At 31.0% G+C, this 13,667-nt stretch overlaps 2 protein-coding genes across 6 annotated transcripts; both read left to right on the top strand.

The window, feature by feature from the left end:
• The first annotated feature begins 3,270 nt into the window (after positions 1-3,270).
• Positions 3,271-4,263, top strand: LOC114176706 (translation initiation factor IF-1, chloroplastic). Its single transcript, XM_028061830.1, has one exon. It carries the CDS (start codon positions 3,423-3,425, stop codon positions 3,846-3,848), a length of 426 nt encoding a protein of 141 aa, XP_027917631.1. The 5' UTR covers positions 3,271-3,422; the 3' UTR covers positions 3,849-4,263.
• Positions 4,264-6,427: 2,164 nt separating this feature from the next.
• On the top strand, positions 6,428-13,117 carry LOC114178900 (tip elongation aberrant protein 1-like). Of its 5 annotated transcripts, none has more exons than XR_003603396.1 (12): positions 6,428-6,820; positions 7,103-7,252; positions 7,505-7,672; positions 8,083-8,235; positions 8,380-8,532; positions 9,052-9,216; positions 9,322-9,492; positions 10,431-10,614; positions 10,726-10,939; positions 11,403-11,673; positions 12,082-12,166; positions 12,729-13,117. XR_003603396.1 is itself a non-coding variant. In XM_028065048.1 (11 exons), exons 1-11 carry the CDS (start codon positions 6,631-6,633, stop codon positions 12,777-12,779), a joined length of 1,875 nt encoding a protein of 624 aa, XP_027920849.1. In that variant the 5' UTR covers positions 6,429-6,630; the 3' UTR covers positions 12,780-13,117. The 5 variants fall into 5 exon arrangements, 3 of the variants coding, with proteins under 3 accessions (XP_027920849.1, XP_027920848.1, XP_027920850.1); XR_003603395.1 differs by having other exon boundaries at positions 12,724-13,117; XM_028065048.1 differs by lacking the exon at positions 12,082-12,166 and having other exon boundaries at positions 6,429-6,820; positions 12,724-13,117.
• Positions 13,118-13,667: the final 550 nt, after the last annotated feature.

The raw sequence follows: 13,667 nt of genomic DNA, 5'->3' as shown, positions 1-13,667 counted from the left end.
CTAAATACTTAAATTATTTTATTTTTTACATTTTAACCTTTGTAATTTTTTACACATGAATTTTTTTACACTTGTAAAAAATAAAATAATTTGAATATTTAGGTGTAGTGATTTGATGTATAAATTCAAAACAATTATTTTAACATGTATATATAAGTTATAATTAAACTTAGTTACTAATTTGGTCTCAAATTGGAAATGACGAGATTGGATCATTTTAAAAAATTGGGTACTAAATTGAACAAAAAATTTAAATTGGGGTACTAAATTGAAAACAACTATTACCACTGCCATATGTCATGATTGTAAGCTGTCACGTGGCACGATGATAAACTGACACGTGGCAGTTTTAATTTTTTTTTTAAAAAAAATAAAAAAATTTCATGGCTTGACAATGTCCTGTACGGATACGTTGTTAACTCTAACTTAACGGAGAGGACCAAATTGAATCTCTTTAGGAAATTGGAGTACTAAATTGAACAAACCAAGAGTTTAGGTACCAAATTGAACTTAACAAAAAAGTTAGGATACAAAAATCAGTAATTATACCTTTTATATATTATCGATATCCATTTACTTGTATTTTTAATAGATGATTATCAATAAAAATAAAGTTGTGTGACGAAAAAAAAAAAGGTTTTGGTCTACATTAAATTTTAAGAGTTTAATCCACTCTTAAGAGCTTTCGATCGTACTATTAGATTTTAAAATTTCATATTATTTATTATTAATTTTATATTTGGATTGAAAGTGAAATAAAAACACAAGGAAATAAAATAAAAAATGTGTTATTTTAGTTAATAGAAATAAGATGAAAAAAATGGGGAAAAAATCCTTTCAGTTCTTTAGATGAGTGAAAATGTAGGAAAATTAATAAGCTCTGCAAAAATATATTCTCATACTAATTAACAAATATTTTTTCACCCATTTATTTATTATTTTAAATGAAAATTTATCTTACAAAAAAGTTATTTATTAGAGTTTAAAATAAATTGCATAAAAGTAAAAAGTACTTATATATTTTACTTTTAGTAAAAAGAAAATTATAGTACAAAAACTTTAATTATATTCATTTTTATTGAATTTTGTTAATAGTTTAGATAATTGAAGATATGTTTAGTATTTATTACCTGTAACGATAGTTAATAATAGAGAAAAATAATGTTAATATGTAATTATCATTACAAAAGAAATTATTTATTTCTTAATTTTTCTTTGTAAATTTAAAATTCTTTAAGGATAATATTACATATTAACATTAACACATAATAATGTTAGTATAGTATGTAATGTAAGTGAAATACGCCGACACTTATTATATTAAATTGACTATTTACTTAAAAATAATTTAAAAAATTAATTTGCATTATTTCATGCCAATATTTAATTTTTGGAGATGTTTTGAAAGTAATTTTATTTCTTTCTTCTCTCAAACCAATAATAATATATTTATTTCCACCTCGTTTTCTATTAGAAATGGTAAATTTTTCTATCTAAATATTTAATACACATCCAAAACTTGCACCAAACTTACTAATTATTTTAGGATAATTTATGTTAATTGATCTACAATCTTATTTGAACAAACAACACGTAAAAATCTGAGTATTAGTCACACGTTAACTAGAAATAAGAAAGTAGAACATTATATAAGAATTAAGACTCATCAATATATTGCTTCAAGGTAAGACTCATCAATATATTGCTTCAAGGTTTTAGGTTGAAAGTGATATTAACTTTTTATGTGATTATGTTCAGATCTCATTGATATTGTATCTCCCTAGTAATATCCTCTCCTACTTAAGTAATGACTTTGATTAATTAGATTATTAAATTAATTGAAATCACATCAAGTTAGAAATACTTATTTTTTATTAATTTTTTATTATTTTAATACAACTTCAACTGATTTTACTAAAAATCTTATTATTTTAGTACAACTTTTTATAATAAAATCTTACTGGTACGACTTTTTTTACGCAGAAATTATTTTCAAAACTACGTCACTTTTAGAATTTCAAATCTAAATTGCACAAAAAAAATATAACAAAACCATAAAAACACGTCTCGTATATTATTTCCTTATGATAATAAAAAATTGTTATCAAAATTATTACTAATTTATAAAAAAAAATTAAACAAAAAAAATTACAAAGTTAGTTGAGGGTAGAAAACGAAAATAATAAAATTGAAGTCCACGTAGAAAAATATTTACAAAACATAAAAATAAAAATATTACGGAATTGTATGCGTGAATTACAAACACAATTCCCATTTTTAATAATATAGTATAAATATCAATGTAGAAATTGTACATCTAATTATTACATTGTCAAGAAATATTAGTTTGACTTTGAAGTTTTTTTTTATATCTTAATTTACTTCTCATTTCTTAAAAATAATTTAATTTGATCTTTGTCATTAATTTTGACTAAACGATATTAAAGTTAATGTCATATGTCAATTTTTTATTTTTTTGAAATTTTTACACGTGTCACTCCACAGTCGTGTCAAAATGATTTAATTTGGTCCCTATATTTGTTTTTAGTTTTGATTTAGTCTTAATTTTTGTAAAATTAAAGGAATATTGTCCTCCTTTAGTTGACACTCGATTTAGTTTTTATATAAATATTATGATGATATTTGTACTAAAATTGACATTTTTATTAAATATTTGTAGAAATATTTTTAAATAAACTTTTCTTTTAGTTTTATTATTAAAAAAAGTTAAACCCCAAATTTAATTTTAACAATTAACAATTTTGTCATTATATATAAAGACATCAAGTATATCATATTATACAAATTTAGTGAAGATTAAAAATCAATTAACTTGTCATACATAAGATTAGGAACTAAATTTTAAATTTAAAACAAAACCAAAGTTTAATGTTTTGTATAGAATTTAGAGTTAATTTAAACATTTATAGAAATATTTAATAAAAACGTCAATTATAGTAAAAATATCACCATAAGATTTATACAAATAAATTGAGTGTCAATTTAAAGAGAACAATATTGCTTCATTTCTACAAATATAAGAACTAAAATAAATTATTTTAACATAAAATACAATTGTGAAGTGGCACAAATAAAAAAAATAAAAAAAATAAAAAATTAACACTAGAAACTAAATTAAATTAAATTATTTTTAAAAAATTAAGAACTAAATTAAGAAAAAAAAAATTAAAAACCAAACTAATATTACTTCATAGATAATAACTAACTTAAGAGTAATTTAATCTTATTATATTTTCCCTCTATTCCTTCGTGGTTGTTCTTGGCCAAGCCTAAACCTTATCCCACCAAAACCCCAATTTTCCTCTGCACCAAGCAATTATCTTTCATCTTCGAACTTGAAATCCACTCTCACCTTCTTCCTCTTCTTCTCTTCAATCTTCACCCTCTCTCAGAGCAGCGACATGTTCACTTCTTCGACCCCCACTTCACTCCGCACCCCAATCCTTCACCACCCTCTTCCCTCCTCACCCTCACCCTTCCGCACCAACTTCTCCCCTCTCACCCTCCCTCCATTCCACCGCGCCCTCTCCTTCCTCCGCCCTCCGCCGCTCCTCCCGGCGGTGCCCGCCATCTCGACCGCCGCGAAGGCCGACAAGTCCGGCGAGCAGAAGTGGGTCCACGAAGGTCTTATCATGGAGTCCCTCCCCAACGGCATGTTCCGTGTTCGCCTCGACAACGAGGACCTCATCCTAGGCTACATCTCCGGCAAAATCCGAAAAAATTACGTTCGAATCCTCCCCGGCGATAGGGTTAAGGTGGAGGTCAGCCGCTACGACTCCTCCAAAGGACGCATCGTTTATCGGCTTCGCTCCAGCACCCCCTCCTAACACACCCACAACCTGTTTGTTAAATTCTCCAACACAACGAGTATGCATTGTCGTTGCTGTATAAAAAAAAGTTGCAAAAAAGAAAATAATGATAATGTTTCGTTCCGTGATTTGCTGCTATTAATTTCGTTTTAGTTTCTTCTTTTGAGTCACTCTTGTCTTGTTGGTTCTTGTTAGAGTTGCCAGTATTTTTGATTCCCAACCCTTGATGCTGCGGGAAGTTACAAAAAATTACAGGCCAATGAGATACCATTGTGGAGACCCCGAAAACACTGTCAGTGCCGTAAGATATTGCGGTTGCAGACCGGTTTTTTTAACCTCCAGTGATGTGTTTGTGCTGAAATTGGGTTTCTTTGCATTAACTGTAGCTTTTATTTTAGTGTTTAAGACTGTGAAGGTTAATCATTTTAGTCTATGTCATCGTTTTAGTTTCTGACTTGGAAAAGGTTCATTCATTGTTGCAAGATTTTCTGACAGGGGGCAAGATGTAAAACTTTAAGTTAGTGTGTTAGTTACCATTAGTTGTGTTATCTGATTATGCTGCACTTCAATTCAAATCTTTCTTAGGTGAATTAGTGAGAGGAGATTTCAGTAGCGTGCTTTAATAGAATGAAAATGAGAAAGAAAAGGGATTTTTCTGATGCAGAATTGCCTTGCTGAATGTGTAGCAGTAAGGTGTACCGATATGATAAACTTGTAAGGGTCAATTTTTCTTCTATTGCTACTTTCGGACTAGGTTAAAGTAGTTCATGATTATTAGTCCATCATACGATTTTAGTCCATACTTTTGTATGAATGTGAAAGAGGTTTTGCTAATTTATAGTGACATAAAGAGGTAGAGTAGCTATGTGTGGTTTTCTTGAGAACTGAATATGTAAATACTTTTATTATTGCTACTTGTATCAACTCCTTACCTTTTCCAATTTTGGTTCAAAAACATAAAGAACACACGAATCATTCAGTGTATGGATTAAATCTCACTTTGAAGAAAACCAGCATGAAAAATCTGTAACCTTATGCATACTGATATTACCCAAACTGCAAAATGAGCATAAGGGAATCCTCATCGACTGCATAGTTCAGAGCTCCCTAACAATCATCTTCTTATTTTCCTGTTTCAAAATTGAAACACGAGAATCAGATAAACGCAGTGAGTTTGAACAAGAATATATTTTCAGAGAAATGATCATCAAGTTGCTAAAGTTGCTGGTACATGAAAACCTGGTTTGGCAGCTTCATCTTCAGGTAGAGTTGAAGTGAAGCTCAAATTAAATGATACTTGATGTATTGTTCCACTTTATTCTTTATAGTTAGCCAGATAAAAAAAAATAGTATGAATTAACTATACTTTTTGAAACAAAAATTATAAAAATTAACAAATTTATATTAAGAAAACACACATATATTATATTGATGATATAATTTTTTTATAGAAGGTTATAAATTGTGAACAATTTTAAAATCTATCACAATAATAATAATCATTTATACATATATAAGAGATATCATTTTGGTGTCTAAATTTTTATTTCCAATTTTATCCTCAAATAAATAACCTTTTTCTTTCTAAATTAAAACTTTTATTTTATCATTTTTATCATAATAACGCTTTGTTAGATTTGATGATTTGTTCATTTAAATTTTCTTTTAAATTAATTATTTTAAAATCAAAATATGAAAATGATTTCTTACAAAATAAATAAAAGAATATTTATAATAAGGTTTAAAAAAATATTTATATTTATTTTTAAATTAAAATAAGTTAACAAACATGCTTGCAAAATATCTGTTTTCACTTGTTACTGCTAATGCAAATATATTTGTTAAAAATGTTTGTTCACTGTTTTGTGATAACAAAATAATAAAATTATAATTATAAAAATAATATAAATAATTTTTATAGTTTAATTATAGATAATTTTTAGTGGTTTTGTAGATGATTTTAATTTTTTAGTAGATGAATTTTATTTCTTTAGTAAATATTTTTATTTATGTAATTTTAAAAAATAGCTAAATTTAAAAAGTGGTAAAATTTAAAAAATCAATTTTTAATTTCAATAAAACAATAAATTTAAAGGGTAAAAAGATAAAAAACACTAAAAATGAAATCTTTATATATATATATATATATATATATATATATATATATATATATATATATATATATATAAAAGTATAGATCACCATTATTAGTAAACATATCAAAGCATATATTATTAAATTATTATTAAATCAAATATAATAATCAGTTCTTATCCATGATTATCTTACACAATTTAACCTTTGATTTCTTAAAAAAAAACATTTTTCTTTATAAACTTATACGAAAACCTATATTTTATAACTCTAACTGCATTTTCTATTTACTCACTATCATATATTAAAGAAATTAAGGATGAAAAATCAAACGGCTACTTTACATGCCACATCTCATAATGGAGATCCATCAGACAATCTAAAATTGTCCACGTCTTACACAAATGTCCATCCTTATTCAGATTCACCCCATCTCTTCATAATTATTTTTACTGACCTCGTCTTTATCGGCCAATCCCAGTTTCACACTTTCTTTCTGATGTCTTTGATTTGACATTTTATTTTTTCAAATTTTCTCCATTTCTAATATGTCATCTTCCCCTGTTTTGATTTTACCCTCGCCCCCACCCTCACCCCGTTTCTTCTTCCTCATATTTTCGAATTAAAAAAATCCTAAAAATCTCTTTTTTAAAATTATATTTTATCTGGGTGGGGAGAAAAAATTGATTTCTTTGTATTGTCGAAAATGAGGTGGGAAAAGGTTGAGGTGAAGGCGATAGGCATAGAGGGTGGTGGAGGTGGAAATGAGGTGTATGGACCAGGGAAAAGGTGGGGTCACACCTGCAACGCCGTCAAAGGTGGCAGACTTGTCTATGTCTTCGGTGGTTACGGCAAAGATAACTGTCAGACCAACCAAGTTCATGTCTTTGACACTGGTAACTGCCTCCACTCTTTTATTTAATTACTTTTCTTCATGTTCTGGTGCTATGATGGGTTTCTGGTTGGAAAATGTTTTTTCGTTTTCATTTGATAGCTTGTGTGTACCTGAAAAAATGGATACTTGTTTTGTATTTGATGTTGGTATAGAGTTTATTATTTTATGTTATACTTCTCTCAGTATGGGTTTGTTGTTGTTCTAGGGCTCTCTCTGGCCGGCAAGATAATGTGAAAATGGTCTTCTATTGTTTATTTACTGATTCCTCATTTGTGATTTGCAGTGAAGCAGACTTGGAGCCAACCCACTGTAAAAGGCTCCCCACCTACTCCTAGAGACAGCCACACTTGCACAGCCATTGGTGATAATCTGTTTGTGTTTGGGGGTACGGATGGGATGAACCCTCTCAAGGATTTGCACATACTGGACACTTGTGAGTCTTCTTTCTCATATCTAAATTATTCACCCATCTTTGTCTCCAAAAGCCATAATGCATGTTCTTTAAGCTCAAGTTGAAACAATGGTCTATGTGTAAGCCTGGATAGACGTGGTCCTGGACCTTTGATGGACAATGACATTGAAATCTACTGCTTAAGTTAAAATCTGAGAATGTCATGCAGTTATGTCTAATTGAATATTATTTATCTATTTACTATTTCACTCACTGATGTTAAATCATTGTTAGCATTGCATACATGGGTTTCTCCCACCATAAGAGGAGAAGGGCCACCAGCACGTGAGGGTCATAGTGCAGCAGTTGTTGGAAAACGCCTATTCATCTTTGGTGGTTGTGGAAAATCTGCAGATAGTAATAATGAGGTCTACTACAATGATCTTTACATACTAAATACAGGTGACTTTCTCAAATCATAATTCAGATTATGGGACAAGTTAGTTCCTACATGATTTATTCCCCTTGATATTTAAATGAGACCTTATATCTGTGAGAATGGTAAAATTGTCTATTGTTTCCAAGTTTGTTGATTATTTTTGAAAGAACATGTCTGAACTTGGTACAATTACATATTTCCTGCCTTGCTTGTAGAGGCTTATTATGATTTCAGTTGTGAATGAAATGAGACGAAATGAGACGGCTTTTGTTTGGTACCTCATAGAGAAGTAGGGGTTCCGACTGTGGAGCTTTGGAGCATTTTAGTTAGTTTTCCATATATTTTCCTTTCACGTTTGCATTTGTATTGAAAATTCGTCTGTTATTTTTTGATTAATGATTACATATAAGTTTTTCTGATAATTCCTTTGTAGAGACATTTGTCTGGAAGTGTGCTACAACATCGGGCACTCCACCATCTCCTCGTGATAGCCACTCTTGTTCATCTTGGAAAAATAAAATTATTGTAATAGGAGGTGAAGATGGACATGATTATTACTTGTCTGATGTCCATATCCTTGATACTGGTATCGATCTCTTCCATCTTTTTCTTTTAATTTTACTAAATTGTTGTGTCTGTATTTCAAATATAAATGTACAATCAATCGTGCAAAATAAAGGATCTTTATTCAGAATATAATGATTTTCTTTGACATGCATGTAATTGTTAGATACTTTAATCTGGAGGGAGCTAAGTACATCAGGCCAATTGTTGCCTCCTCGAGCTGGTCATTCAACTGTTTCTTTTGGCAAGAACTTGTTCGTTTTTGGGGGATTTACAGATGCCCAAAATCTATATAATGACCTCTATATGCTTGATATTGGTATGATCTTTATAGCCTATACAAATAATTTTTCACTTTTAAGATTTTGTATGTTTTGTACTGTGGTTTAACTGTTTAATTAAAATAGAACCTTACTCTGAAGGCCATTGCTGTGACTTTTATAATTCTACCTTTTGAGTTGAGAATTTAGTCGTGATGGAGCAGCACTTCAAGTGACAGGTTGTTAACAAACTTGTATCTGCACATTTCGTTGGTGCAAAATGCTTTTCACATTTCTTCAGAAAATATTCAATCATTTAGATGATGAGTGGTCGCGTTTGTCATTTTAGCTTATAAATTAATGTTGGGTCTTGCTCCAACTTTTCCCAAATTACTGTTTCAGTGACAATTGTGTTATATATATATGGTAATTTCTCAATTTTTAGAAAGACTTATATTTAATTGATTAATCAATTCCTATTTTCTGTTCTGAAAATTACATGATAGTTTTTCTCTTTTTGATCAATGTTGATCAAGTTGGGATTCCTCATATAATCTTTCATTTCTTATTAATCCTAGACACTGGTGCTTGGACAAATGTTACATCTGCAACCAATGGTCCTTCTGCTAGATTTTCTGTGGCTGGTGACTGTTTAGACCCTTTTAAGGGGGGTGTTCTTGTGTTCATAGGTGGTTGTAATAAAAGTCTTGAGGCCCTGGATGATATGTATTACCTATATACAGGTTCAGCAATGTGTCATTTTTTTAGTATTAAATTTTATAACATAACCTTTGGTTCTGGTATTTCTCTAGTATCTCTAAACATTGTGATATATATCTTATTTTTAGGGATTGCTCGGGAAAGTGAACAGAGACCAGAGAAGTTATCTTTAAGGAAGCAATTGAAATTGAAGTGCCAAGAACAAAATCCCAATCCTAGCCAAAATCAAGTTCTAGCAAGATATGGTGTGGGTTCTGATATGGGCCAGATCATGTCAGTGTTGAATTATGGCCAGCAAAGTGAGAATTTGTTGTCTTTATACAAGTTTCTGATTCATGGATAGTAAAGTCTCATTTTTCTCTTAGAGTCCATTTGGTTGAGAGAAAAAAAAGAGTGGATGGAAATGAGATAAAGTGAGTGCAAAAATGTTAGAATTAGAGTGAAAATTAAAGGTATTTGGTTAAAAGTAGTGAACAATAAGGAAAAAGATAGAAAGATAAAGGAAAATTGGTAAGAAATAATTGTGAAATTTATCAGTGCGTTCCACTATATTTCTGTTCAACCAAACAACCAATATTATTTTCACTCTTCCCACCTTTTTCCATGCTACCAAACTGGGCAATAAAACCCTGTGGCTTTAAACTAAGATATATGGATGGATGGATATATCCATACTGTACCTTTATAACATGTTAATATGCATATTATGTGGCTGGTTTCCTTTGTCTGAGTAGGATATACGATTTGTGGATAAATTGATTTGTTTTATTTTGTACATTTATCACACCCGTTTTCTACATTTTTTAAAAATATATCATATTGTACCCCTACCTGTATCTACCAACACAACTTTTATCCTATCAATCTTAGTATGTGGGAGTGGGATTCAAAAAGTTCTTCAACGTTCTGTTGGGGCTCACAGTTAAATATTTGTGTAGTTTGGCTAATTAAATTTAAGGCAGCAGGAATTGGTGTTCCTTGTTGGACTCTCCGTGAGATTCAATTATTCAAGTTTGTGTTTGTGAAGATCTAGTTCTTGCATCTACTATCAATCTTAGATATGGATTGTAGTTGTGGCAATTGGCAAGTCAGTGATGAATAGAAGAATGATTCCTCTAATAGTTTTGATTTCCGTTATTTATGAGCCAGGAGCACAAAAAACATTAAAAAGATAATGACTATTTATATTTTATAGTACCACTCAGGGACGGCTAAATATGTGCTATCATAAATGCAGGTAGGCTAAATATCCCAGTAAACCATTCCCTACCTCCTGGAAAGAAAATGTTTGAAGCCAAGGTCACTGAAAACATCTCAGAAGGATATACTATTGAAACTGTTATTGATGGAAAGCCTCTTCGTGGAATACTGTTTTTAAACAAGCCAAATTCTCTGTACTCAGCTGCTCATACTCCCAGTAGGTATGTTTTCTTGAGTTCTTCCCCTCCCCAGTCTCTTTCACTTTCAATATTTTGCTAAATTAAGCTCCTTTTTTATATAAGTTTGTTTAAACTTAAGCTCATATCACAAAGCAGGAAAAGGACTCTTGGTGAGATTGATAGTGTTCTCTCGAATGGTATACACTCTAACCAATTAAAGACTCCTAAAGTACTCAAGCAAAATCAAATGGAAAACCAAGAAGCATTTTGTGGAGACAGTTCAGAGTCTCATGAACACCGCACTGAATCCATTGCAGTGGTAATGTCAAGTAACCCAGTGACTGCCAATGCTCCTAATACCCATAAGGTGAATCTGTTCTCTCTACTTCTGTTGTTTAGAATTATAGAGAAAGGCCTGAGTAATGATTTCTATATCTTTTCTCTAATTACACGTGTCAGAGATCGGTCAATAGAACTATTCTCAGAAAAAAACCGTTGTTGATGCAATTCATTTGATATATTCCTGGGACATCTGTACAATGATGATTTTTTCCTTACTTGCCAATTTTCCATCGGTTAAAATATGTCGAATTTTTATATAATGTAACTTTCCAGTGATAAAATATTGTCAGTTTCGTAGTAATAGTTTGTTTGCTTGGATCTAATTGTGTACATGTTTGAAAGATCACCATCTCGTGTTGGGAAATGAGAAAATGAGTCTCATCAGATGACTTGATGTCAATCAAATAACTTTGTATCCTTGGGAACATTGGGATGGTATTTTTATAAAGTTTATTTTATATATAGTTATATCCATTACTATCCTGCAGGTTTCGGCCAACCTAGAACCAGAAGCATCTGCTTTGAATCAAAATGATGAAAAACATGAAACACCCATATCCTTAAGTGAAGACTTGAAAAAAGATGGCGCAAATGATGTGATATGTTCCAAAGATGAGGTGCAAACAAATGATCAAACAAATGGGCCAATTTCCAACTTTGAACTTACAAGACATGATACAAAATTTGATGCTCCAAATTACAACACTGAATTTCAGAAACCTGCTGCATCTGAAAGTGTTTTGTGCCTGTCAAATCAAGGTATGAAGTAGTTTGTCCACTTGGTCTTTTTCATGAAATCACTTTTGTTTTGGGGGGTTAAATCATAAAGCTAATATTAAAAAAATTTAAGCTGTTAGATCTAACATCCCATCTCATGCTACATGTCTGTCTGGGCCCAATTGTATTGGACGGATGGGAAGGATTGAACATATGATTACATAGTCAAAGGCTTAAACACTAGTACCAATTCATGAACCAACTATCACTGAATGTTAAGTTGTTACGTGAAGGCATATTTTCAGAGGTAGGGTTTTAAACTGGCTAGGATAGGGAACAAATCTTTCCAGCTTGAATCCTGAGACCCCTGACAGTCTGCTTTTACTTTAGCAAAGAAAGAAGTGTGTGGATTTGTGCTAATCGTGAGCATTTGGAACTGGTGATTTGCAGTGACTTCGTAAGAATGTTTACTGGGCTTCACGGTGTAAATCATCTTATTTTGGTGAGAAATGAGAAGAAACAGCATTGACTTGTGGTGAGGTGTTGAAGATGCAACACATTTTTGAAGAGTTTTTTGTATGCATTATTTATTGATTATAGGATTACGGGCCACCATAATTGACTGAGTGTTTTTTTCTAATAATAATTATTTGCTAAAATAATATTCAAAATAATAAATGAAATTATTACTTGCAGATAAAATCATGTTACTTTCAATTCATCCTAACAACCTTCGTTTTTTTATTCACTCTAATTCTCTTTCTTTCTTTCCACTCCCTCACTTTGATGGTGGATGCATTTCTCTTTTTCTTTTTCACTTGTGTTTTTGTATTACTTAAAACCTGGATTAAACTTTCCATTGCGGTATGGAACATACACATCTCCATGAAAAAAATTGCTCTTTTTTGTAGACTAATTAATGTTAAAAGGGGGTTTTATGTTGAGAAGGTAAGTATTATTTAAGAATACGGTAAAAAAGAATAGATTTCTGTTACAAAGGCTTTTCTATTTCATTTTGATGTTATTTCTTTTCTCTTATCAATGTTTATGCACCCTAATTCTAAGTAAGATTAATTTTTCAATGACTGGTAGTGCAGTGGTGGATTCCACAACTCCAACAAGAGAATGCAGCGAAGCAGCAACATTAATTTGAACACAGAAGATAATGGCTGGTGATAATTTTGTCTGCTAGGCATTTGTACATTCCTCTTCTCAAGGTGATCGTAGAGGTCAATATAAACTGACTGGTGATATAGGCTAACATTGACATCCTGTGGTCTGAACTTTTAATTGAACAAAACCTTTATTACTTTTAGGTTTAGGTAGTCATAGAAGCAGTTCTATTTTACTGAGTTATCTATTTACCGTCATGCCTGCCTTCATTTATTGCATGGAAAGCAAATTTTGTTTCATTGGTGCCTGGGCATCAACATTATTTCCAAATGCAGCTTTTACCTATTAAATGCAAATTTCGACAGTTACTCTATTGTTTTTTTTTTCATCTTGTAGGACTCTTTCTTTTGTCATATTTTTCTGAAGTTGAATTGATTCATTCGTGTTTCTCTGAGCTGTAATAATGTTTAAGGTTAGCACCGTTATTTTACTGCACTGAAGCAGCTAGTGACGTAGCTGAGGATTTTCTGGGTAGATGAGGTGTAATATCATTGTTGTGTAGCGACTTGTATGAGGAATTTTTCAGTATTAATTGCGTTGTAAAAAATACAAACTGCCAAATAGAATGGTTCCAAAACAAAACAATGCTACATTGTCTTTTACTGCCCCCACTGTCAATCCGTAACATCTTTGTGTAACTTCTATACAATCCCAAACAGTTTCTAAAATCAAGCTAAATATAAAATTTCCATCAAAACAAAAGCATGACATTCTCCTTTCACTGGGAGAAATTTTCACTTGCTCTTGTAAATACAGCAGAGAGGATTCATGTAACAGAGTTTATATTTAACCTTCACCATTTGAAAGTACCACAAGCCAAATTACTCTTTGACTCACTGACTTTGACAAATCTCGTGGTAGGA

Source organism: Vigna unguiculata, chromosome 3 (genome assembly GCF_004118075.2).
Source record: "Vigna unguiculata cultivar IT97K-499-35 chromosome 3, ASM411807v1, whole genome shotgun sequence".
Taxonomy (NCBI): domain Eukaryota; kingdom Viridiplantae; phylum Streptophyta; class Magnoliopsida; order Fabales; family Fabaceae; genus Vigna; species Vigna unguiculata.
This window is presented reverse-complemented; position numbering and strand designations above follow the sequence as displayed.

Excerpts from the sequence above, each read along its gene's own strand:
- LOC114176706 (XM_028061830.1), top strand. The coding sequence starts at position 3,423 with ATGTTCACTTCTTCGACCCCCACTTCACTCCGCACCCCAATCCTTCAC.
- LOC114178900 (XM_028065048.1), top strand. The coding sequence starts at position 6,631 with ATGAGGTGGGAAAAGGTTGAGGTGAAGGCGATAGGCATAGAGGGTGGT. Across the intron at positions 7,673-8,082 it reads TCTTTACATACTAAATACAG|AGACATTTGTCTGGAAGTGT; the intron begins GTGACTTTCTCA and ends ATTCCTTTGTAG. Across the intron at positions 10,940-11,402 it reads ATGCTCCTAATACCCATAAG|GTTTCGGCCAACCTAGAACC; the intron begins GTGAATCTGTTC and ends ACTATCCTGCAG.